At 43.0% G+C, this 26,183-nt stretch overlaps 1 protein-coding gene across 23 annotated transcripts in view; it reads left to right on the top strand.

The window, feature by feature from the left end:
- The window catches only part of SPTAN1 (spectrin alpha, non-erythrocytic 1), a 68,126-nt gene that overhangs the window by 9,534 nt on the left and 32,409 nt on the right, over positions 1-26,183 (top strand). For 12 of the 23 annotated variants that reach the window (XM_076009085.1, XM_012772140.2, XM_076009091.1 and 9 more), the window contains 23 exons: positions 1,100-1,339; positions 2,870-2,995; positions 7,301-7,441; positions 7,798-7,944; positions 9,313-9,446; positions 9,621-9,765; positions 9,842-9,996; positions 10,620-10,755; positions 11,925-12,026; positions 13,187-13,324; positions 13,923-14,033; positions 14,607-14,684; positions 14,831-14,986; positions 15,221-15,425; positions 15,935-16,116; positions 16,760-17,003; positions 17,191-17,313; positions 17,863-18,080; positions 20,116-20,208; positions 20,557-20,691; positions 21,680-21,828; positions 22,880-22,939; positions 24,082-24,280. In XM_076009085.1, coding sequence (XP_075865200.1) covers positions 1,100-1,339; positions 2,870-2,995; positions 7,301-7,441; positions 7,798-7,944; positions 9,313-9,446; positions 9,621-9,765; positions 9,842-9,996; positions 10,620-10,755; positions 11,925-12,026; positions 13,187-13,324; positions 13,923-14,033; positions 14,607-14,684; positions 14,831-14,986; positions 15,221-15,425; positions 15,935-16,116; positions 16,760-17,003; positions 17,191-17,313; positions 17,863-18,080; positions 20,116-20,208; positions 20,557-20,691; positions 21,680-21,828; positions 22,880-22,939; positions 24,082-24,280 — 3,417 coding nt within the window. The remainder of the gene's footprint in view (positions 1-1,099; positions 1,340-2,869; positions 2,996-7,300; positions 7,442-7,797; positions 7,945-9,312; positions 9,447-9,620; positions 9,766-9,841; positions 9,997-10,619; positions 10,756-11,924; positions 12,027-13,186; positions 13,325-13,922; positions 14,034-14,606; positions 14,685-14,830; positions 14,987-15,220; positions 15,426-15,934; positions 16,117-16,759; positions 17,004-17,190; positions 17,314-17,862; positions 18,081-20,115; positions 20,209-20,556; positions 20,692-21,679; positions 21,829-22,879; positions 22,940-24,081; positions 24,281-26,183) is intronic. The other 11 variants (XM_076009089.1, XM_012772145.2, XM_076009096.1 and 8 more) reach the window with 1 other exon arrangement.

Consider the following 26,183-nt stretch of genomic DNA (forward strand, 5'->3'; position numbering starts at 1 on the left):
GGTCAGGTTGTCTTTTTGACATTAAAGTTTGGTGAGACTTCCCAGAAATTTAAGAGTTTAAAGTTGGGGCAAATGGAGTGCTGCAGGGAAGTACTGCCTACCCCGTTAGCCTGCATTTGTGGTTAACTTTAAGTTGGTGCTGAACTGATGCAGTCTTCTTGCTCTCCAAAATAGCAGGTAGAAGTAAAATAGGGTAAATCTTTCACAACACCTTTCTTTGTTTACCAAAATAAACTGTGATTTGGTTTTCTTTTAGTTGTGTACATTCTGGTGAAACAGCCTGTTCCTTGCCCAGGCTCTTTGATAGTCTGAAGACTTGTATGGTTGACATTTTGGAGTAACTGAGCAATCAGCTACTTTGTCTGGGCAAATTTGATTGTTTATTGCTAGTTGGACTCACTTATTTTATAATCTTTCCTTTCATTAAATAACAGGCCAAAATCTAGAAAGACAGAAAAGCTGATTTAAGTAAGGGTTAATTCTTTCTGATCTCCACACAAAGAAGTGCAGAGACCAGATGGAAGGACCTTTGGGCTTGTAAACAATTCTTTGAGTACCAAAGTTGGAGTTTCCTTTGAATCCTTAAAGCCTTGTAGAATTAACAATACGAACCATAGTTCTCTCATTCATACTTTTTGGTTGGTTTCATTGCCCTGTTGGCTAGGCATCCTCCTTTGCAGGGGAGTGGACAGCCGTTTTTATTACTATAGAGCAGGGGTCCTCAAACTTTTTAAACGGGGCCAGTTCACTGTCCCTCAGACTGTTGGAGGGCCATTGGAGAGTGTGGTGCACATTCCACACATGTGCACTGTGGGCCCAGGACAAGTCGGCTGCTAAGCAGGACAGGCAGCGGCGGCAAAAACACCCGCTGGGCCGGATAAATGTCCTCAGCGGGCCGCATGTGGCCCGTGGGCTGTAGTTTGTGGGCACCTGCTATAGAGGAGTCCAGGCTTCATTGTTAAATCCTTAGCTGGCACTACCCACTCAACTCATTTGTCTGGTAGAGTTATCTGATAAATCTTTCCTTCAAAGAGGCTCATTCCATTGACTTTATTTTGATGTCTATTGGTACTCATCTCAGGGCATTCTTTGTTTTCAGAAAATGGACCCAAGCGGGGTCAAAGTGCTGGAAACAGCAGAGGACATCCAGGAGAGGCGTCAGCAGGTCCTAGACCGATACCACCGCTTCAAGGAGCTCTCAACCCTTCGGCGTCAGAAGCTAGAAGATTCCTATCGATTCCAGTTTTTCCAAAGAGATGCTGAGGAACTGGAGAAATGGATTCAGGAAAAACTTCAGATTGCATCTGATGAGAATTATAAAGATCCAACCAACTTACAGGTTCGTCTGGTCTCCCTGAAATTCCTGCAAAATTCAAGAGCCCAAATGTTCTTGCCCAAAAATCAGAAAAAGAAAGTTATTTAATTATGACATTGAGAGATTAGGCAACAAGAGGAATTTAGTACATCAGACATAAGGAAAGACTTATTGTTCTAAAATGCCATTAGTGTATTAGTGAGCGTGAATGTGGAATCCTGCAAATACTAATTTATCTTTTCTGGATGCTTTAAACTAATGGTTCTCATACCATAGACTTGAAACCACTGGTGATCCTTAAACATTTTTCAAGGAAGGTCTGGATTGAGCCTTGGAATATGCGGGGGAGGGGGGTGTTTGTTTTTACTTAATAGACCACTGCAATAGGGTCTTGTAGTGGGGGAGAGATTAGACTTAACTCCTGGAACATATGTTATTGAGAAAGGCATGCTAACAATGTTGCTGGGAAAAATTCATAGATATGAGTCCCTTTATGAGACTTTATTAGTAAATCTTAACAAAAGCAAAGCCTGGTTTAAAGTATGTATTTAAAACTATTTTTTTAGAAAAAGGGGAAAGCCTTTCTTCTCATTGATTTTGGTGAAAGACTTTTAAAAATTTTGTTTTGGTAGCAAGTGGAGCAGTAGTTGTGCCCATGTGGTTTTTTGCTACACCAAAGTAGTTTAAGACGAGAAAATGATGAACACTGGTTTGGTGTGGCCCCTTCTCAGCTCAGTACTTAATTAATGAAAAAGAGGTGTTGGGAAATAGAATGTAGGCAGGATCAGAGTGTGGCCTCTAAAGCACGTGAAAAAAAGTGTCGTATGTGAGTGAACATGGATAGGTCATACAAGGGAAACTATCAGTGTGATCCTGTATTTCTAGAAGGGATTAGATGTCCACAGAAAGGCTAACTTCCTGATAGACAAGAAAATTAGAATATTTTGTAGCAGCCAGGCACCCAGTGGCTCATGCCTGTAATCCTAGCACTCTGGGAGGCTGGGGAGGGAGGATTGCTTGAGCTCAGGAGTTCAAGACTTGCCTGAGCAAGAGTGAGACCCTGTCTTTATCAAAAAGAAAAAAAACCCAGCCAGGTATTGTGGCATGCACCTGTAGTGCCAGCTACCCAGGAGGCTGGGGCAAAAGGATCACTTAGAACCCAGTAATCAGAGGTTGCAGTGAGCTACAATGACTCCACTGCACTCTACTAGGGGCAACAGAGTGAGACTGTGTCTCAACAACAACAAAAAAACAAGGAAACTGAGCACCCCTCCTCACAACCCCCAACCCCTTAAGAAAGGGAAAAAAATAGAACATTTTGTAGCATCTTCCATCTACAGAGTTGGTGGTCTTCACTGGCCAAGCTTTCAGGGGTCAGTAGAAATGCAGAGTATTTGGGGAATTGAGGAAACAGAGAAGGGCTGAGATACCACCGAGTGGTGTATCCATAACTAGAGGGAGTGGGATTGAGGAATGGAGGAACATTGGGGAATGGGGCAGTAAAACACTGGGTGCCGTGTGGTTGCATCTGTGGCTCACTTCATGGTCCAACAGGGAAAGCTTCAGAAGCATCAGGCCTTTGAAGCCGAAGTGCAGGCCAACTCAGGAGCCATTGTTAAGCTGGATGAAACTGGAAACCTGATGATCTCAGAAGGGCATTTTGCATCTGAAACCATACGGGTGAGTATGAGTTGTGCCTAGTGTGGATGGCATTCATATGGGTGGAGGAATGTGGATTCATACTTACGTGTCAGTTTGGGTTTCTAAAAAGATAAGACTTTTCTAGCTTCTTAAAAGAATTTGTGAGGCTGAGGCAGGTGGATTGCTCAAGGTCAGGAGTTCGAAACCAGCCTGACCAAGAAGAGCAAGACCCGTCTCTACTAAAAAAATAGAACGAAATTAACTGGCCAATTAAAAATATATAGTAAAAATTAGCCTGGCATGGTGGCGCATGCCTGTAGTCCCAGCTACTTGGGAGGCTGAGGCAGAAGGATCCCTTGAGCCCAGCAGTTTGAGATTGCTGTGAGCTAGGTTGATGCCATGGCACTCTATCCGGGGCAACAGAGTGAGACTCTGTCTCAAAAAAAAAAAAAAAAAAAAAGAGCTTGTGAAGTCTTCTAAAGGAGTTACTCAGATCTTGCCTTTGTAATATGACTTAGCGTGAATATAAACAAATGTTTACATACTCAGCAAGGAAGTTAATATTCTTTTTGTAGAACAAATTAGAATGTGATTATACTTTAAAGAAGATTGCGTAAATTAACTCTTAACATATTCCCTGATGGTAATTAGATGGGAGAGCATGTTAATGAAATTGGTAGATTTAGAGATCAGGATACAAAGATAACTAGAAACAATCACAGATGCTATAAAGAAAGTTCTCTGTTGGAAAGCATGCTGTCTGAATTTAGATGGCTTGCCCTAGGAGGGGTTTACTGAGGTCTAGGCAGCAAGCCAGTTCAAGGTCAAGCTCTAAGGAATGACTTTGACACCTGTTAGTGCCCCTGGTGAAAGGATTGACTTCGAGGTAGGAGTCCTTGAGGTCTTTGGTCTGGCTTATTTTGGTGCCAGTTCATTGGCCAGTTTAAGGCAATAACTGATCCTTCTCTGCTTTGTTTCATATTTCCGATAACAAGATATTAAGGGAAAACAGGCCGGGCGCAGTGGCTCATGCCTGTAATCCTAGCACTCTGGGAGGCCAAGGCGGGCGGATTGCTCGAGGTCAGGAGTTCGAAACCAGCCTGAGCAAGAGCAAGACCCCGTCTCTGCTACAAATAGAAAGAAATTAATTGGCCAACTAATATATATAGAAAAAATTAGCTGGGCATGGTGGCACATGCCTGTAGTACCAGCTACTTGGGAGGTAGAGGCAGTAGGATTGCCCAAGCCCAGGAGTTTGAGGTTGCTGTGAGCTAGGCTGACGCCACAGCATTCACTCTAGCCTGGGCAACAAACCGAGACTCTGTCTCAAAAAAAAAAAAAAAAAAAGGGAAAACAAACCTCTTTATGATATGAGGTATACACATGGAGTTTCTCGTAACTGGATGCTCTGATCTACTTTTGATACACTTCATGTCTAACTATATGTTCTGTTTGGTTCTTTGTCATCTAAATCCACATTCCATTGAGAGCCAGCCTTTTCCAGTCCTTTACCTATCAAAGCAATCTTGAAGATTTAGATGAAAGCTATGTCCTTGGGCCCTGGCTAGAAGTATTTTGTCCTCTACTCTGTCATGATAGTTTGGAGGTTTTGTTCTTGAAGATACAGTCTTGTCGTTTTCAACAATAAATATTTGTTGTCTCATGTTTGCTCGGCTATACTCTGCAGTGTCATATTGAAGACTTGCAATTAGCCCTAAGCTTATGATTAATAATTGTTAACTATTACTAGAATGATTGTAAATAGAAAATAAAAGTGAATTCCAAATGCCATATGACCAACTGTATAATTACATTTAACCCATTTAGGCAATGCACTAAGTGTCTCTGCAATTAAATACAGATACTTATCTGTCCATTCCCCCACTATTTTATATAATCTTATATAATAAGATTGTATATTCCCCCACTATTTATATACAATCTTGAATAATAGCAAATGCAATCAACATGCCTTACTATTTCCTTGATAGAAGTTCTTTTCCCAGAGTGGATGGGCTGCTCTGTACTGGCATAACCAGGTTGCAGATGGGGAACATGAGAAACAGATCAAGTGTTTGGCTGTAGTAATTAATCTAAGGGGAAAGGAGAGGACCCAAGGCTGACTTCATGCGTGTCTGTTAGTACCCTCTCTCCTGTTCAGAGATCTTGTTAGAGCAACATCATCCCTGGGGGTCTAGTGGTTAGGATTCGGTGCTCTTGCTGCTGATGCCTGGTTTCGATTCCCAGTGAGGGAAACGAGCAAAAAACAAACAAAACAGAAACATTAAAAAAATACTGTTAATAGACACTTTGTTAACCTTTAATCTTCACAGTAAGCTTGCAAAGTGGCCATTATCTCCATATTATACAAGAGTAGACACTGAGTCTCAGAATTTGAGTAACTTGCCCAAAGTCACCCAGCTCACAGATGACAAAACTATAATTTCATTCTTTCTTTCTCCAGTCACAATTGTTTGCTTTATTTTTCCAACCTGTATTTTATTCCAGTATTCTTTCCTTAATGTTTCTGCCAAGTGCTTCTCTGAAGGCTCCTGCTTGCCCATGCCCCTATTGAGAAATCCACCTGAGTCAGAACCAGGCTTTCTTCTCCACCCTGTTGGCTTTCCATGGGTTTCTGAATGCACCTGCCTCCCTGCCCACTCACACCCTTAAACAGTAGTGAGCCTGTGAAACTGGACTCTAACTGGCAATAGTTACAAGATCAGACATACCAGGAATGGGAAAATTGTTCCAGTATTGGAACAGGCTTTGCCCTAGTTCTTTACCTGAGTGTGTGAAAATGAAATCTGTGAGACTGACAGTTGACTTGAGTGAGAGAGGCTTCTCTCTAGTCTTCTGTGGTCTCATTTTTAATTTGAGCAAAGAGCTCTCATTTCATCTGTACTTTCTTTTTTTAGGTTATTGTGGGGTTTTTTTGTTTTTTGTTTTATTCTTTCCTGTGGTCCAAATAATCTTTACGTTCATGCTCACAGATCCTGTGGTGATTCTGGCCTGGTAATTTATTTGGTCCCATATCTCAGTACCTTAGCTTGCTAGGCAGCAGTAGCGTAGAGGAAGGTGGGTGGCATGTGAAGGCTGTGTCTGTGTCCTGGATAACCTGTCTGTCACTGGTTTAGACTTTCACACCGTACCGGACGGCGTGGCGCCCCATAGTCACCGCCACCCACATTGGGTCCCACATCCGAGTAGGTGGAGTATGACTTGCTGTTGTTGGTTGCCTTTCTCCCCTGCCTTGGAATGCCTTTCACTTCTTTCTCAGTGGTGGGTCGCAGTTTTAACCAACAGTGTTGGGGGTGAATTGTGTGTGCATTTATCACCCTCCTCTTCCTTTCAAATGAAACATCCACACTTGTTTCTAAGAGAATCCACCCATGTTGACTGTTTCGTGGCTTTCAAGTTTTTATTTTGCTAGGAGTGGCATCTCAACAATGGGTGGATCTCAGACTTCTTTTGTGTTAGTGTTTAAACCTTTTTGTTTGTTATATAGAAACTCCCAGTATCTTGGGTAGGCATAATCAAGACATTGAGGTTGGATTGGAATACTGGAATGCATCGTCTAAGCTTGAATTGATTATCATTTTCCCTCAGTTCTTGCCACGTCCTTACTGGGCCTGGGCTGTGAGAACCCAAAGATGCTGGGAAGTGAATATGTTTGGCCCTGTGGCTGCCCCTTGGGTGAAATTTGAAATAAACCTGACTTTGGATGTATTGTTCCATAAACTATATCTTTTCACAGAAGCTCCAAAACTTTTTCTGCCGAGAATCTATTTTGATAGCTGATTACTTTTCAGGACCCCATCTTTCCTGCTTTTATGCTAAGATTTTCCTATTGTGCCTTATACTGTCTACACTTGTGATGCCTATAGGACCTCTTCTTTTGGTTTTTCCTTACCTCTGTGAATTCAGTGTACACCCTTCAGTAATTTCTGCTCAGTTTCCATATTAATTCCTCATCTTCCCTTCCCCAATGGTCTTCTGGCCTAGAAATCCTACTCTAGTAATTTAATAATTGTTATTAATTATATAATAATGTTAATTATATAATTAATAACATACACTAATAATTTTCCTGATGTAAACTAGAATAAATCTACCTGGGAAAGGTCTGTTATTTGAACTTTAAGACCTACCAAACACTGTGAAATGTATACTTCTTTCTACTCTCAGTTATATTTACCATTTCATCTCAGTCTAGGAATTTTCCTTTTAAAAGATTTTTATTCGGAGCTCCATGAGGTCTCTAACTTGTCAGAACTCTGTGGAGGAGCCAGATCCCACAGAGCCAGCTGTGGTCTGATTAAAAATCTGATTTTAAACCTCCAGACTCGACTGATGGAGCTGCACCGCCAGTGGGAGTTACTTCTGGAGAAGATGCGGGAGAAAGGAGTCAAACTGCTACAGGCCCAGAAGCTGGTGCAGTATTTACGAGAATGCGAGGATGTGATGGACTGGATTAATGACAAGGTGTGTTTTGGGGAAGAAGGTTTGCTTGAGGATAGGGAAAAGACTCACTCTATGCCGTGCACAGGGAGAGCCGGCAGCAGCCCAGATGTGGCCAGTATAAGCAGAGGGGGACAGAAGTAGGGTTGCTGCAGCCCCAGCTGCTCTCTAGGCACGTTCTGCTCTGGAGTCTCTGAGATACAAATGTTGTGAGCTCAACATCTTAGCTTTGGAAGGAACTAAAATCACAAACTACACAGAAAACCATATCCATTTATGCTATCATGGCCCCACCTGTAACACGTCTGTTTCATGTTTCTAGGAGCTATTGTTACCAAGTATTGGTTTGTGACTCTGGCTCTGTTATGGTCCCTAAATAGGAAGCAATTGTGACTTCTGAAGAGCTGGGCCAGGACCTGGAGCATGTGGAGGTTTTACAGAAGAAATTTGAAGAGTTTCAAACAGATATGGCTGCTCACGAAGAAAGAGTTAATGAAGTGAACCAGTTTGCTGCCAAACTCATTCAGGTAAATAGCAAAGTGCTTCTTACAACATCCTTGTGTTAACTTTCTGGTATATTCTGAAGAAAATTTCAATAATTGGTACCCTAAGTTGTGAGTGAGCAAATTTTTTTAACCATATCTAAGAGTTTTGTTTAGATGAAAGTAAGGCACAATGCTGATTACTTCTAAATTAGAAAATGCTTTTTAACTCGTTGCCTTGGGCAGGAAGGGCAGAGTTCATTTGATCTTTTTCCTCCACCCTCTTTTGGGTGGGGCTGAGTGAAACTTTTATTGGGCTGCTGAAGCTGCTCTGGGGTTTCTCAGACAAGGGTGTGGTGGTGAATGCCGGCTTAGCATTGGCAGATGTCTGCCAGTGCCTTCTTGCTCTCCCCTTCCTTCTTGATTTGAAGCTTCCTGGGCTCTCTTCGGAGCCTTGGGGAACCTTATAATGAATAGGTTCTCCACTGCAGCTCTGTTTCCCAGCAGGAGGGGACGACAGCCCTTCCCCATCGCCTATGTGTGCAGCTCCATAGCTGCTTTTTTATTGTCTCTTTCCACTGCAGGGTTCAAAGGGCTCTAAAAACATCAAGTGGTAGGAACTAAAGAGTATTTGGTACTTTTAGGGAAATTCGATTGGGGGTACAAATTTTAAATTTATAAATCTTCAGGGCTGGTACTCGTTCCCTTTTTCTGGTCAGTGATTAAGAGAAAGAATAGCCATCATTCCTCAGAAATACCTTACCCTTCCATAGTGACAGTTGTGTTACCTCCCCAAACGCTGAGCCATCCCAGTATTGTACTTGAGGAGCAATCAGGCCAGGCCCATGGTCTCCCAAATGAATCCAAGAACCCTGAAATCCTTCACTTTATTACTCTACATGTTATTTTTAATTAAGACAAAAACTCAAAATGTGGTTGGTGGGAAAGGATACTTTTAAATACATATCTCTGGTATGAAACCAGGAACAAACCCTTGAGCTATTGAAGATCATGTGTATGAGCAAGAATGCTTAACAGCCTCATGAGCATTTGAAATACCAAATTTCCAAGCAGGTGCGGCAGATGGGTGCATTGATGAAGCTACCACAAAGTTGCAGCCAAAATGTTTGTTAACAGAAAAGTTTCTGGTACTTTTGTACATAACCACTTTATAGACTAACCACACTATAAGGGATAAATAATGGATCTCTCCTTTTTATAAGAAATAGGAGTTCTTTGGGGTTATATAGTTCACATCATTTCACGCAGAAGACCAGTATTTCTTCTTCTGTGATTTTATTCAGAATGGTGAAGATTGACTAACACAGATAATTCAAGGTGACAAACCCAAGGGTCACTAGTTGGAGGAGCCAGGGATTATAGACCAAATCCAGTCTCTTTTACTCTCTTTAGGAACAGCACCCCGAGGAGGAGCTGATCAAGACTAAGCAGGACGAAGTAAATGCAGCCTGGCAGCGGCTGAAGGGGCTGGCTCTTCAGAGGCAGGGCAAGCTCTTTGGGGCAGCTGAGGTTCAGCGCTTTAACAGGTAGCAAGCCAGAGAGGGCTTTGGGGAATGGGTGTCTCCCTGAATGGGTGTATTGAGATACAGGGCTTATGCCAATGAGATGCTGGAGCTGACTGGGTCTTGGCTCCATGGGATGTTCTAGACAGTTCTAGACAATTGTCATCGCTGTCAATTAACTGGGACCTCTATTCTCAGGGATGTGGATGAGACCATCAGTTGGATTAAAGAAAAGGAGCAGTTAATGGCCTCCGACGATTTTGGCCGAGACTTGGCAAGCGTTCAGGCCTTGCTTCGGAAGCACGAGGGTCTGGAGAGAGATCTTGCCGCTTTAGAGGACAAGGTGGGTTTTGAGAGCAGCTGATTTTATAAATAAGTTACTAAGGATCAGGAGGACAATTCTGACAGTGTGTTTCTAGGTCAAAGCCCTGTGTGCCGAAGCTGACCGCCTGCAGCAGTCCCACCCTCTGAGTGCTACTCAGATTCAAGTGAAGCGAGAGGAACTGATTACCAACTGGGAGCAGATCCGCACTCTGGCAGCAGAGAGACATGCGAGGCTCAATGATTCATACAGGTGCACATAATCCTCCAGTGCTTAACAACTGGTATCATGTGACATATTTTTAGAGAAGAGGGGAAGACAGAGTTGAGGTTCAGTTCTATGTTCTGAGAAAGTTTCTGTGTACCTTGCCAGGTGTCACCTACTAAGAAAATACAGATCACTTTTTGTTACATATCTTTTGTTTGGGGACTGGCAACTTTATAGTGTCTAAAGTGTGGTATATATGTAGCATTTATAACTTTATAAATCCTTCCTTTCTGTTTCACTGCATTATGACTGAGAGAAGTAGAAATATTTCCATAGGTGTCTGAGCATCATGTGAAATATCTTGTTAAAATTAAGTCAAGGATTGAAAAGGAAAAAAATGTTTCTTCCTAACCAGTGACGGAACCTGGGAATAGCAAGGAAGTTGTGCACTACGGTGATGCACAGAACCTAAGCTTTAAAGGATTGATTTCAGCCTTCTCTTGCTTTCCTTTACAGTCTAGATTGAGAGAATTCTATATTTCTCAGAACTGGAGTTTGTATGGTTTGTTAGACTTTTGAGAACATAGAATTCAGGGCTTTAGGGAGGCTATTTTCCACCATGGACCTCCACTGGAAACATCTAATGACTGACCTTTGGTGTTCTCTAGGCTCCAGCGCTTCCTTGCAGACTTCCGTGACCTCACCAGCTGGGTGACTGAGATGAAAGCCCTCATCAATGCAGATGAACTTGCCAATGACGTGGCAGGGGCTGAAGCCCTGCTGGATAGGCACCAAGAGCACAAGGTAGTATCTCCAGGCTCTTCCAGAAGTACAGGCATTAGCTTATGCATCAGTACGTGTGGCAAGGCCTGCAGTTGGAGGTGGTGAAATGTGGCTCTCATCATAAGGATTGTCACTGGTCTTGCCTACTTTGTACAGCCAACCTGTGTCATCTTTATTTTTATTTATTTATTTAGGAATATTCAATCTTCTGATCTATGTCATCTTTAAAAATGTCTTTGTTTAAATGCTGAATTTCATAATTGGTTTGAGTAAATCTAAATTCCATACTCTGGTATTTTCCCAAAGTATGTTCCATAGAAAACTAGTTATGAGATCTTAATAGCCATTCCCTTAAAAAAGAAAGGGTTTTCTAAGTAATTTTGGAAGACACTGTTATACAGTGTTTTTTAAATTATTTTTACCATTAAGCCTACTGAGAGGTTTTAATTACTAGATATAAAATCAACACACAAAAGTCAAACACGTTCCTCTGCACTAGCAACAGAAACATAATTTTTAAAAATACTGCTTGTAATTTCAGCAGCAAATATAAGGTACTTATATTTGTGCTTAAGTTGTGCAAGACATTTGTGGAGAAAACTATAAAACTTTGTTGAAAGCCATTAAAGAAAAACTTAATAGATGGAATGACTTATCTCGTGCAAGGATGCAGTGAAGTAAAGGTGCAAATTCTCACCAGGATATAGACAGTGCAATTCCAGTCAGAAGCCCACCAGGTGTAAGGGTGTGTGTGTGTTTGAAATGAAATAAACTAATTCTAAAACTGATTTGGAAGAAAAAAATTCGAAAAAATAGCTGAGCTAGTTTTGAAGAACGTGGTGGAGCTTGGGGAAGGACTCACCGTACCAGGCACTATAAATCCTAGTGAACAAATCCCTTTGGAACAAGGAAGATAGAAACATCAGTGAAACAGAAGAGGGAGATTAGAGCCTGGTGAGTGTGTGGAACCTTGACAGTGACAGAGATGGGGTGCAAAGCCAGTAGGAAAAGAAATTCATCAGTGAATCATGACCTAGATTGATGAGGTATTAGGAAGCCTGACCTAATCTTTCGTTGTGTTATTCATTTTACATGTGATAGTCTGACTTGTAACGACTATTTAAAATTCAACACCTTATTTTTCTTTTCTAACATGCTGGGCATAAATTGTGCCCTTTTTCCCCCCATAGGGTGAAATTGATGCTCATGAAGATAGCTTTAAATCTGCAGATGAGTCTGGACAGGCTCTGCTTGCTGCTGGCCATTATGCCTCAGATGAAGTGAAGGAAAAGGTAAGAGAGGAGAAAAGGAGCTTTTTTTTTTTAGGCAGAGTCTTACTTTGTCACCCTGGTAGGGTACAGTGTTGTCATCTTAGCTCTCTGCAACCTCAAACTCCTGGGCTAAAGCGATCCTCCTGCCTCATCCTCCCAAGTAGTTGGGACTGCAGGTGTGCGTTACCACGCCCAGCTAATTTTTTCTATTTTAGTAGGATAGGGTCTCGCTCTTACTCAGGCTGGTCTTGAACTTCTGAGCTCAAGCGATCCTCCCAGAGTGCTAGGATTACAGGCATGAGCCACCGAGCCCAGCTGAAAAGGAGCTTTTGTGAAGGAAATTATATTCTTTCACTAAAAGTCTCTGAAAGCTATTATTCATCCTTAAATGTCCAGACATTATACTCACCATGATCTTGAGAAAACTTACCCAGAGATTCTGCTTGAAGAGGAGCAGCCTTTCTCTTCAGAGAGTTAAAAAGAAGATGAACATTCAGTGTGCTGATTGACCCAAGAGACAGTCCCTGTTATCTGGGACATGTGTGACATATTTCCTACTTACAGGGACTTTTTGTAGGGAGCTGAGTCCTGAATTAGGAGTTGGAGCAAAGAGGAAACAAATTTTTATAGAATGATACATGTACTATGAAATCATAAGTTTCATAGTATCTTAGAGTATAAAATTGCCTGAGGAACAATTAGGTAATAGTTTTTATATTTTTTTAAAATATTACGTAAACTAAGAGGGGACATTTCAAAGAAAGACTTTGTCCTCAATAATTTCGGGACCTAAAAATTATTTCTAGGGCATTCATAAATTTATTTAACATATTTTATAAAGCGTCCATTCAATTGACATTTCTCAGTTGAGAGTCCCTACTCCATTTGTACTGTGTCACTTTTTACACAGATCCCTTTTTCTTCTACCTGGGAGTTTACTTAGCATTTTTACCTAAGATCATTTGTGATAATGTAGCAATAAATTAATTCTAGACTAATTAGAACAGGACCATCACTCTTACATTGAACATAACACATACAAGTGAATGTTGTTTTTCCATTTTTACAAGTCAGGAAACAGGCCTGAAGATTAGCACTATGAATAGAAATTCCAGGGCAGCCCTTTAGTCTGACTCGGAGGCATTGGGACTGACCTCTCCTCCCTGACCTTGTGCTCCCAGCTGACCATCCTTTCTGAGGAGAGAGCAGCGCTGCTGGAGCTGTGGGAGCTGCGCAGGCAGCAGTACGAGCAGTGCATGGACCTGCAGCTCTTCTACCGGGACACTGAGCAGGTGGACAACTGGATGAGCAAACAAGAGGTAATCCATGAGCAGCAACAGCCTCGCCAGTTAAGTGAGCAGAGAGGTCTGTGTTGTCTCCTTGGGTAGCTTTCATATTATGTTTTAGGAATTCAGTGCTGTTTCAGTTCTGAGTCGGGGAAGAGGCAGAACTGAGCAAGCTTCAGTCAGCTCTGCCAGTGTCTCTGCCTGCTGAGACGACACAGTGCTCAGAAGGAGCCCCGTTTTTCAGATTAGTGTCATGTAAAATGTTCTATCAGAGAACTTTTTTTCTTAGAACTTAGCGTTATACAAAATCTAGGTCTAATAGAAGCAACAAAAGCTATTTGAAGGAAGTTTCAGTATAATCTGGAACAGGGATTTCATGATGTTGCTGGATTGATTTTAAGTGAATCTAAAAGGACTTTAGACTTTCCAGAACAGATCTTAGGAATTTAATAGCCATAGAATGTCTTTCCTTCTTTTTGTATTTTGGCGAAAATATCCTTTGTGTTCCAAAGAATATCCTTAGAATATCAAAGGAATAATAGGCCATTATTCTGAACATTTTCTTTCCTTTTTTTTTTTTTTTTGTTTTTCTTTTTGCTCCCCTACCACCCAATCTGTTTCCTTTTGCAAGGCATTCCTATTGAATGAAGACTTGGGAGATTCCTTGGACAGTGTGGAAGCACTTCTCAAGAAGCACGAGGACTTTGAGAAATCCCTCAGTGCCCAGGAGGAAAAGATTACAGTAAGACCCCTTGCTGTTGTCAATGCCTTCACGTGGTCCTTAGAGTAAGCCACAAGTCTCTTCTATTCCTAGAAGGTTTCCTAACAGATTTGATGAAGGATCTGTGTACAAGGTGCTCCTGTGAGTGCTTAAAATCTCATGATGACGATATGCCATCTTGTTGGAGACATAACTTTATAGAATAAAATGATTTGCTTGACGGAAACCCCTAAACTGAAATTTACCGTTCACTCAAAGTAGTTCAGAGTTAACATCAGATACTCTCCCCATTGAAAACACATCTTAGAAGTAAGAATTGGAAGGCTGTTAACACCTTTCTGACCCCTGTCAGGATTGTGTGCTGCATCTAATATCTCTCATCTTGAATGGAACTAGCACAATCTTGTTATATCTGACTAATGACACCAAGCAGAAACTCAAAAGTTAGGGGGAAATCTTGTCATTGCCAACTTTAGAGTGGAAAACCTTGATATATGTTAAGGTTTGGAGTGTTATGACCAGTTACTTTTCTCCAGAGGCCAAGCTTAGGGAATAGTGTGCTTACCAATAAAGAATTCTTATCTCACTTCGTAGGCACTAGATGAATTTGCAACCAAGCTAATTCAGAACAACCACTATGCAATGGAAGATGTGGCCACTCGCAGAGATGCTGTAAGTTTCCAACTTCTTCATGCTCCTTCCTTTCTGTACTTGGGTATCCCGTCTAAGACAGATGTTGCCATTAAATCTCTTGAGCTGGAAATCGTTTTAGGAGTAAGAACTAGAGATTCACAAGGATCCTTTTTTTTTTTTTTCAGCTATTGAGCCGCCGCAATGCCCTTCACGAGAGAGCCATGTGTCGCCGGGCCCAGCTGGCTGACTCCTTCCACTTGCAGCAGTTTTTCCGTGACTCGGATGAGCTCAAGAGTTGGGTCAATGAGAAGATGAAAACTGCCACAGATGAAGCTTATAAAGTAATGTACCATTAGCATTGCCATGTGGCACTCAGTAAGCTAAACACGGTTCTCACAAATAAATTATGGCTAAAGAAAGAAAGTGAGGATTCAAAAATCTCAAAAAAAAATTAAGCTGATTCAAAAGTTGGGCTAATGTAAGCTTTTTTAGACATCCACCCATAAAGGTAAATATGGAGGTAATTTGACATACCCAGGTTCAAGGTAGAATCCCCTTCTTTCTTTCATTGGTAGGACCCATCCAACCTGCAAGGAAAGGTACAAAAGCATCAGGCTTTTGAGGCTGAGCTCTCAGCAAACCAGAGCCGCATTGATGCCCTAGAGAAGGCTGGGCAAAAGCTGATTGACGTCAACCACTATGCCAAGGATGAGGTCGCAGCTCGTATGAATGAAGTCATCAGTTTGTGGAAGAAACTGCTAGAGGCCACTGAACTGAAAGGTAAGAAAAAATGTTACATTGTATGGTGACAGGAATGTTTGGGGAACTAGTTAAGTGTTTTAGGGACATATGCCATCCTAGTAAGGTAAGGTGGATGACTTTGGGCATGTAGGAGTTACTTGTCCTGGGTTCTTGATGCTTTGCTAATTTGGTAAATGTGGTTGAATGTGCCAGTTGGTGGAGTTGAATGTGCTGGTGGGTGAGGGGGGCTGAGAGAGAAGGATGTGAGTTGTGCCTTGTCACTGAAAATCAAAGTTGAGTTGTGAGCCAAGGACATTTAATAATTCTCAAGTATCCTTATCTTATGGAGGCTAGAATGCTTTTCATACTTCCAGTTCCACCTCTAGAAGGTAGAGCAGAGGTTGCAATTTATGTTTTACTTTTGTGATAGAAATGAAAGAGGAACTAAAATTCTGACCCACAGTCCTTCACTAGGGTGCCATTGTTTATGAGCAGTGTCAGTAGAAGGATGTTAAACAACAGAAAATTAAACTTGCCTCCTTGGATAGGAATAAAACTTCGTGAAGCTAACCAGCAACAGCAATTTAATCGCAATGTCGAGGATATTGAACTGTGGCTGTATGAAGTAGAAGGTCACTTGGCTTCAGATGACTATGGCAAAGATCTTACTAATGTCCAGAACCTTCAGAAGAAGCATGCCCTGCTGGAGGCTGATGTGGCTGCTCACCAGGTAGAACATGAGCAAGTGAACACAGAAACTATAGCAGGGGGCTGGGTGAGGTGGCTCACACCTGTAACCCTAGCACTTTGGGAAGCTAAGGCGGGAGGATCACTTAAGTCCAGGAGTTTGAGACCAGCCTGGCAATAGCAAGACTCCATATCTACAGAAAATAGAAAAATTAGCGAGGCATGGTGGTACACACCTGTAGTCCCAGCCACTTGGGAGGCTGAGGCAGGAGTATCACTTAAGCCCAGGAGCTGCAGATTGCAGTGAAATATGATGATGCCACTGCACCTGGATGGCACAGCAAGACTGTATCTTGATTTAAGGGGGAAAAATACTATAGGAAGGAAGAATGGCAAATAATTTCAAGACCAAGCTAGTTTGGGGAGGAATAAAATGTATTGGTTTTCTTAGATAGCTCTATGTACTGCATGTGCTCCTGCTCAAATTAAATTGTCTTCCCTCAGAGCTTTTATAGGGAAGGAGATGGCAGAAAGAATATTCTCAGGAGTGGGGAAAAGGGCCATGATAATTTTTCTTCATATATGATAAAACTACACCCAAAGTAACAAAGTCAGCCTAGAAAAGTGCAGAACGTAGTCGCTCATCACTGGTCCGAGATTTCAAGACTGTCCTTTCCCTCTCCCAGGACCGCATTGATGGCATCACCATCCAGGCTCGCCAGTTCCAAGATGCTGGCCATTTTGACGCTGAGAACATCAAGAAGAAGCAGGAAGCCCTCGTGGCCCGCTACGAAGCTCTCAAGGAGCCCATGACTGCGCGCAAGCAGAAGCTGGCCGACTCCCTGCGTCTGCAGCAGCTCTTCCGGGACGTGGAGGACGAGGAGACGTGGATTCGAGAGAAGGAGCCCATTGCTGCGTCCACCAACAGAGGTCAGTCTGCCTCTGTCAAACAGGAAAGGAGCTGGGAAGGGGCTGTGCCGTCGCAGCGTGAGAGGCACGTGTGTCAGAGTGAGCAGGTTTAAGTTATGAAGTGGGAACCGTGGTGAAGCCGTGAGACACAGGTTAGTGCTGACGCTTTTTCATGGTTGGATGACTGGGGAGTGGTTTCTGCTTTCAGGCAAGGATTTGATCGGGGTCCAGAATCTGCTAAAGAAACATCAGGCTTTACAGGCAGAAATTGCTGGGCATGAACCTCGCATCAAGGCAGTTACGCAGAAGGGAAATGCCATGGTGGAGGAAGGTGAGTGATCGCCACCCGTGAGGCTTTGCTGTCCGTGTCTCCCCTCCTTTGGCCAGGAGCATGGCCACTTGGGCATAGCGGACTGGGCTGTGGGGTTGAATGCCGTCCCGTTCTTTCCCGACTGATGGCCTTGACTAGACCTTACGCTCTCTGAGCCTGAATTTCTTGTCTGTGAAACGGGGATGACAGCACCTCCCTCTGCTGTAGTTGTGAGGATTAAACAAGATGAAGTAGGTGCAGAGCCTGAGGGAGTGCCTGCTCCTGGAAGTCCAGTGACTAAGAACCATGATGGGACTGCTCCTTTTATTATTTCTTTATGATCCTATCACTAATGCTAGCCGGGGATATCGTCTGCTTAGAGACTAGATAAAGGTCATGGCTTGAGGAGGTAAAAAATGAGACAGGATTAGAACCCAATCCTCTCATAAAAATTGGAATTGTGAAGGGGCACAGTTCACCAAAACGTAGGAATGAAAAGTGCCATGAACACACACACTCTTTCGTCCTTCTGCCATGTGTCAACATACTTTTTGTTGTCGTCCCTTCCAGGCCATTTTGCTGCAGAGGATGTGAAGGCCAAGCTTAACGAGCTGAACCAGAAGTGGGAAGCGCTGAAGGCCAAAGCCTCCCAGCGGCGGCAGGACCTGGAGGACTCTCTGCAGGCCCAGCAATACTTTGCTGACGCCAACGAAGCCGAGTCCTGGATGCGAGAGAAGGAGCCCATCGTGGGCAGCACCGACTATGGCAAGGACGAGGACTCTGCTGAGGTAACATTGAGTTTGGGGGGCGCTGTGCCTGCCAGGGTAACAGAGCAGGGCTTGGATTGAGAAGCAGGTTAGAAGTGGTGATGTATGCATGGTGCGGCATGACAGTGACTCTTTTTTAATTCAGCTTCTACTTTTTATTGTGGAAATTCAGTCACATGTAAAGGAGAAAGATGATCACCTGTCATCCACTTCAACTGTTAGCATTGGCCATTCTTGTTTCTTCTGTGGCCTCTGCCATATACACGCGTACATGCATGCTGCCAGCATGCACATGCCCATGTTAAACATACATATACACCAGCATACACATATTCATACATACGAACATACCAACATACAGTCACATATATACATATGTGCAATTGTTTTTCTTACTGGTGATCTGTTTTTTGATTAAAATTCTTGGCCGGGCATATGGTGCCTCATGCCTATAATCCTAGCACACTGGGAGGCTGAGGCGGGTGGATTGCTCAAGGTCAGGAGTTCGAAACCAGCCTGAGCGAGACCCGTCTCTACTAAAAATAGAAAGAAACTAATTGACAACTAAAAATATATATACAAAAAATTAGCCGGGCATGGTGGCGCATGCCTGTAGTCCCAGCTATGCGGGAGGCTGAGGCAGCAGGGTTGCTTGAGCCCAGGAGTTTGAGGTTGTTGTGAGCTAGGCTGATGCCACGGCACTCACTCTAGCCTGGGCAACAGAGTTGAGACTCTGTCTCAAAAAATAAATAAATTTCTTAAATTTTGTTCATAAAGGTCTAGGTATAGGTTCCTGTACCTACTTCTTTTCTTGCCTATCTTCACAAAAACCAGAATGAGTTGAATATTGACATGAACTGTGCATGATTCTCCCAAAAGATGGCAGAGCTGGCAGACGTTAAAGATGGTGTCAGTGGGAACTGAAGAAGCACCAGAGGTGGAGGACCAGGGGCAGCAGACGGAGCCAGCTTCAACTTAGTGGAAATGTCTTATTTCTTGTTTTTTAATTTTTAATCTTTTTTTTTTCTTTGCTTAACTAAATTCTCCTGGGAAGAAAATATCTTATTTCTTAAGAGTGGTAGAGGAGGCCGGGCGCGGTGGCTCACGCCTGTAACCCTAGCTCTCTGGGAGGCCGAGGCGGGCGGATTGCTCGAGGTCGGGAGTTCAAAACCAGCCTGAGCAAGAGCGAGACCCCGTCTCTACTATAAATAGAAAGAAACTAATTGGCCAACTAATATATATAGAAAAAATTAGCCGGGCATGGTGGCGCATGCCTGTAGTCCCAGCTACTTGGGAGGCTGAGACAGAAGGATCGCTTGAGCCCAGGAGTCTGAGGTTGCTGTGAGCTAGGCTGACGCCACGGCACTCACTCTAGCCAGGGCAACAAAGTGAGACTCTGTCTCAAAAAAAAAAAGAGTGGTAGAGGAATTGCCAATATGTGTGATATGCTTTATGTCTTTTGTATATTTCAAATATTGCACAATTAAATACATAAAAGCAGGGTGAAAAGATAATACTATAAGTCACAATATTTCCCTGAAATTAAATGTTTATTTTTTATTTTATTTATTTATTTATTTTTGAGACAGAGTCTCACTCTGTTGCCCAGGCTAGAGTACTGTGGTGTCAGCCTAGCTCACAGCAACCTCAAACTCCTGAGCTCAAGCAATCCTCCTGCCTCAGCCTCCCGAGTAGCGGGGACTACGGGCATGTGCCACCATGCCCAGCTAATTTTTTCTGTATAGTTTTAGTTGGTCAATTAATTTCTTTCTATTTTTAGTAGAGACGGGGTCTCGCTCTTGCTCAGGCTGGTTTCAAACTCCTGACCTTGAGCGATCAGCCCGCCTTGTCTTCCCAGAGTGCTAGGATTACAGCCATGAGCCACTGCACCCAGCCTAAATGTTTATTTTTAACAATCAAAGTGCAAGTGCTAGAGGTGATCACATCGTCTTGAAACTATAAAAGATTTTTGAGTGAGGGTGACATTGGCAAGGCAGCTGGGGACAGGAGGCTTGGGCTCTGTGTGTGGGTGCTCCACGTGTGGTTTTGGTTTCAGGCCCTGCTGAAGAAACACGAAGCTTTGATGTCGGATCTCAGTGCCTATGGCAGCAGCATCCAGGCTTTGCGAGAGCAAGCACAGTCATGCCGGGTAAACTTGGCTTCAGTTTTGAGCAGTTATGGGTTGGGGGGGGGAATATTGGAGGCGGGGAAATTTGAGAGGACCCAGATATGAGCAGCAAGTGTTATGATCATGGGTAACATTCTTGTGACTTTATTGTTAACTCTTGTGACACTAAGTTTTACAGAGAGCTTAAAATGAGGTTTTTTAAAGATGTCACAGAGCTAAAAAGTCCTTGGATCAGGTTTTATTTATAGCTTCAGTGAAGAACTGTCGTAAATGTGGATTTGGTAACTGTGGTACAGCTGTTGATGTTGTGTGCTTAGATGACACACTATGGACATCCTTTAACTGTGTGGCCTTTCCTTTGGGTTTTAGCAACAAGTGGCCCCAATGGATGATGAAACAGGGAAGGAGCTGGTCTTGGCTCTCTATGACTACCAGGAGAAGAGTCCTCGAGAGGTCACCATGAAAAAAGGAGATATTCTCACCCTACTCAATAGCACCAACAAGGCAAGGCATAGAGTGTAATTGTGTGTGTGTTTCACATCAGCAGTACCTCATTTGCTTAGTTGGGTATCTTTGGAAGGTATGTCTCACCAGTATATGACTAGTTTATAATCCGCAGAGGTATTAGAGTTTCCTCATCAATCTGCTACTTAATGTGCATTTATCCAGTACTACATGTGATCAAGAAGGTCACAAGTCTATTATAGAGAGTCAAGGATAGCTTTTTTCGTGATCAGATATCTCTAGGTAGAATTTTTCACCTGTTGAACCAAAGTCTGCTTCTCTATAAACTTGTACCTGTCGGTTCCTACTCTAGATTGTATAGCTCCGTCTCAGCCCAGCAGATAATTGAAGACAGCTATGACCTCACCCCACCAGCTTTGTCTTCTCTAAGCTGAATAATATATAAATCTGAGAGCTTTCTTACTACTTGTATGCTTAATCTTCAAAATGAACAAATAAATAAGAGCCTCCTTAGCCCCACCCCTCAATGACCCTTGTCATGAGAGTTTGAGGAATCCTGTGATTCATATCTTTCTGTGTTGATTTTAGAGCAACATTGTCCAGTAGCACTTTCTGTGATAGTAGAAATGTTGTATGTCTGCGCTGCCTCCAAGGTAACTGCTAGGCCACGTGTGATAGTAAACACTTGAAGCTGAGTCTTTGAATTGAATTTAATTCCAACCTATTGGAAGTTCAGTGGGCCCATGTGGCAAGTGGCAGCAGTGTTGGGAGGCACAGCCCTGGAGTGTCTGAGCAGAAAGAAGGCGGGACTTTGTTGTAGGTGGCATTGCTGTTGCATCTGGGACCCTGTCCAGGCAGGGTCAGGAAGGGACTGAATTTTCAGGCATTGTTCAAAGTGACTTTGATACTGCCATGGGCCTCTTAAATGATTGGAGCCCTCTTTTGTGCGTGCACACACATGGGCCTCCTCAGATTCTCCCTCTCTCAGAGAAGGAATTTGCTTTCAGTTCTCCCTTTTTTCCCTTAGGACTGGTGGAAAGTGGAAGTGAATGATCGTCAGGGTTTTGTGCCAGCTGCGTATGTGAAGAAGTTGGACCCCGCCCAGTCAGCCTCCCGGGAAAACCTGCTGGAGGAGCAAGGGAGCATAGCGCTGCGGCAGGAGCAGATTGACAATCAGTAAGGACCATACGCTGGCTCCCAAGGCAGGGGGTGGCTTACCTGGCATCCCAGTGGGCCCAGCCTCAGGCATGTCCTGAGGCTTCTGGACCCGCCTGCACTCCTGCTTCCCCAGGTCACTGCTAGCCTGCAGACCCCTGTTTGAGCCTCAGATTTCTAACTCATACCTGTTTTATTTTTTTCTACCAGTGTTCATGAGTTTCTTTAAACAGAATTTTTATAATCACTGCCATCTTAACCTTTGCCTTCAATTTGGTTTGAGATGCTTTCTGAAATTAGATTTTCAGATCTTCCACACCCCTGTAGTTATACCTACCCCCTTTGGAAAGCTGCTTAGCTTCTCTTTCTCCCGTGGCTTTGTGTTCTCAGAATGGGATTGGTTTTGATCAAATGGCTGTGTCGTCTTTCCTATAGCTAGGCCACTGTGTTGACCTGCGTCCCTCCACTAGGGCATTTCTTTCTATGTTAATGAAATCAACAGCTTTGGACACTTGGGTAATATCCAGAAAATACATTTCCCACTAGAGTTTAGATAGAGTAATGGAATTTTCCTCACCTCAGTGATCTTCAAAAAGCCCAAAGTTATTTGTGCACTTATAGACTTCATTACTGTTGACATAATCATGAGAGGTTTTGGTTTGTGTTCTTACCAGTAGCCTGAGGCATAAATATGAGAACAAAAAGGTAGATCAGATATATGGCTAAATTGCTTATTAGCACTCAGGAAGATTTCTTTCTAAGGGCAGTCCAGTAGTTCCCTGACCTTGCTCGGTGAAGTTACCAGTGTTTCCAGTACAGAAAAATCTGCCTTAAGTATATTAGACTTTAAGGAAAATGAAGGTGAACTAACCCTCTAATTTAATTTTCCTGCTGTTTCTTTACTGTGGTTTCATTCATAGTCTTGACTGCTTCTGAGAGCTTTTGAATGACCCCTCAGTCTCCCCCACTTTACATATCCACCATCCTGGAACCAGTCGGAGCTGCCGCTTTTCATCCCTGTGGATTAATCCCACTAATCTGTGCATGCTTTTGCTGTGCCCCCTCTGTGCAGGACACGCATAACTAAGGAGGCCGGCAGTGTATCTCTGCGTATGAAACAGGTGGAAGAACTGTGAGTAGGCTGATAGCCTTGCTGAGCACCCTGCGTCCGCTGCTACCCTGTCCATTCTCCCTCTGCCGCTTCTCTCCAAGGCCCTCGTCCATCCAGAAAGATGAGGTGGTGGGAGGAACTGCGTGTCTGCAGCGGCTTTCGCGCACAGGGAAGCAGGGGCGTTGCAGCCATGTCAGCTGGTGACTGCTTACCTCGTCGGTTGCTTCCGTGCGCAGCTGTGTGTTCAGTGTGGTGCTGGGTCCCCTCCTGTTGGTTCTGGTGGTGGACCAGCCACTGTCAGCAGCAAACCTGAAGGCCATTCCATAGTTTTCCTTAGTAGGAAGGCAATTCGATACCTCTCTTTAAAGTGCTCCGATTCTTGGTAACGTGTTGCTTTTTTTTTCAGTTTGGAAAGCTTATGTGGTGATTCTAGATTTTTAAAAAAATTTTTAACTTTTTTTTAAATTAAATTTGTTATTTTCATGTCTCCGAAGATAGTAGGAGTTCAGCCTTTTGTATTTTCGTTCCCCAGAGATAGAATATTGTTCGATTTTTCTTAAGATAAATCCTCTATATAACAGAATGGTACAGATAACTCTATATTCTGCCTGATTTTCCTTCTGAAGTTGCCAAAACTTTCTGAGAAAAAATTATATCATTTTAGAAATGTCCTACCGATCCAGAGATACAAACATGCTATATCAGGCTATTTTAAAGCTTGGTGTGCTTTCCCCCACCTGGGGGCTACTCGGAAAATTATGAAAGATGAGGAAAAAACCCTCTGTAATGCATCATGCCAGCAAGTTCATCTCATCTCAGCTACAGTCGCATGAACCTGTGTTTCTGTGCCAAACTCATGGTTTCACTCATTTGTGATTGTGATGTTACAAGTTCAGAATTAGCCTGGGGATGGGTGTGCCTGGCTATTCTGGCCACCTAGTTGTGAAGCAGACAGTGTACACTTATCCCTGAGGCTGTGGTGTGGGCACCTGGGGTCTTTGTCTTCATATGCGTGCTGAGACTTTGTCACCAGGGCATCATCGTTACAAACTCCTAGCCTTCGAGCCACATCATGGAGACGTCTGGTGGTTTGCCCATATGTTAGTATCTGCAGGACGCTAACTGTTTTCCTTGCCCCCTTGTCACCTCTCCAATCACACCAGATACCATTCTCTGCTGGAGCTGGGCGAAAAGCGGAAAGGCATGTTGGAGAAGAGTTGCAAGAAATTTATGTTGTTCCGAGAAGCGAATGAGCTACAGCAGTGGATCAACGAGAAGGAAGCTGCTCTGACCAGTGAGGAGGTCGGCGCAGACTTGGAGCAGGTTGAGGTGCTACAGAAGAAATTTGATGATTTCCAGAAGGTATGGGTAGTTGCATAGCTGGGCTGAAAACTGTTTAAAGATTTCATTCTCTTGGCTTTTGACTGCAGACTAGTGGAATGACAGTTATATAGATTATATTCCATCATCTGCGTAGGTATTTTTAAATTACTTTAATTGATACTTTTCTTGGACCAGGTTAGTTTTAAGGAAAGACATGCTCTTTTCCCTACATATTGTTTTAAGAACTTTTCTGAGTCTAAAATTAAAAAGGAATAAAAGAATTTTTTTGGATTGGGGTAAAATTCACATAACAGACTTAACCATTTTTTTTTTTATTCATTCAAATGTTTATTGAGTAGCTAAGGAGATACAAAGGTGGTTAAAACATCGTCAAAGAGGTGAGGCAAATGCACAAGTAAGGGAAAGCAAAGGGCAAGTTCACTGAATCACAACAGTCAAAAGAAAGTGCTTTAGGAAATCAAGAGTGAGATTGTTTCAAGCCTGGAAGGGGGCATGGGTAGCCAATCAGGAAAGGGGATTGAGATTAAAATATAAGACTTCAGTCTGGAAACTTAACCATTGTAAAGTGTACATGCCTGTGTAATTAGCCATATTCACATTGTTGTGCAGCCAACACCTTTGTCTAGTTCCAAAACATCACCTCAAAAGAAGACCACATACCCATCAAGGAGTCATTCATTTGGCATTCTCCCCAACCCAGCAGTCCCTGGCAACCACTGATCTGTTCTTTGCCTCTCGGTTTACCTATTCTGGATAATTCATGTAAAGGGAATCACATATTACGTGACTTTTTTTTCCTAAGACAGAGTCTTACATTAGAAACATCATAGCTCTTTGCAATCTCAAACTCCTAAGCTCAAGTATTCCTCTTGCCTCAGCCTCCCAAGGAGCTGGAACAGCAGGCGTGCCACCATGCCCGGCTAGTTTTTTAATTTTTTGCAGAGATGGGGTCTCACTATATTGCCCAGGCTGGTCTCGAACTCTTGCCCTCAAGCAATCCTCCTGCCTCAGCCTTCCAAAGTGCTGAAATTATAGGCGTGTGCCACTGCACCCAACCTTATGTAACTTTTTATGACTGGCTTCTTTCATTTAGTATAAAATTTTCAAGGTTCATCCTTCTTATAGCTGTATCAGTACTCCATTATTTTTTATTGCTGAATAATAGTCTATTGTATTGATATGCCACATATTGTTTATTCATTCTTCAGTTTAAAAGTATTCCAATTATAATCAATTAAGATAGAGGGAACTAATTTCTCCTATTGAGGCTACATTAAATTTTCATCACCATTTCTTTTTTTAAGAGAAAGGGTCTTGTTCTGTCACCCAGGCTAGTGTACAAATGGAACAGTCTTAGCGCCTTTCACCTTGAACTCCTGGGCTCAAGTGATCCTCCTGCTGCAGCTTCTGAAGTTGCTGGTACTGCTGGCACATGCCACCATGCCCATCCAGCTACTTTTTCTATTTTTATTTTTTCAGAGACAGAGTCTTGCTATGTTGGCTAGCCTGATCCCAAACTCCTGGGCTCAAGCAATCTTCCTATCTCAGCCTTCTGAATAGTGGGGACTATAGACATATGCTGCCGCAACCAGTGCATTTTTAAATTTTTTGCAGAGACTGCAAATTTTTGCCCAGGCTGGTCTCAAATTCCTCACCTCAAGCAATTCTCCTGCCTCAGAATCCCAAAGTGCTAGGATTACAGGTGCAAGGTACCATGCCTGGCTTCATCACATTTTTCTTTTTTCTTTTTTTTATTTTTTGAGACAGAGTCTCACTCTGTTGCCCAAGCTAGTGTGCCATGGCGCCAGCCTAGCTCACAGCAACCTCAAACTCCTGTGCTCAAGCAATCCTCCTGCCTCAGCCTCCCTAGTAGCTGGGACTACAGGCTTGTGCCACCATGCCCAGCTAATTTTTTCTATAT

Source organism: Microcebus murinus, chromosome 12, assembly GCF_040939455.1.
Source record: "Microcebus murinus isolate Inina chromosome 12, M.murinus_Inina_mat1.0, whole genome shotgun sequence".
Classification (NCBI taxonomy): domain Eukaryota; kingdom Metazoa; phylum Chordata; class Mammalia; order Primates; family Cheirogaleidae; genus Microcebus; species Microcebus murinus.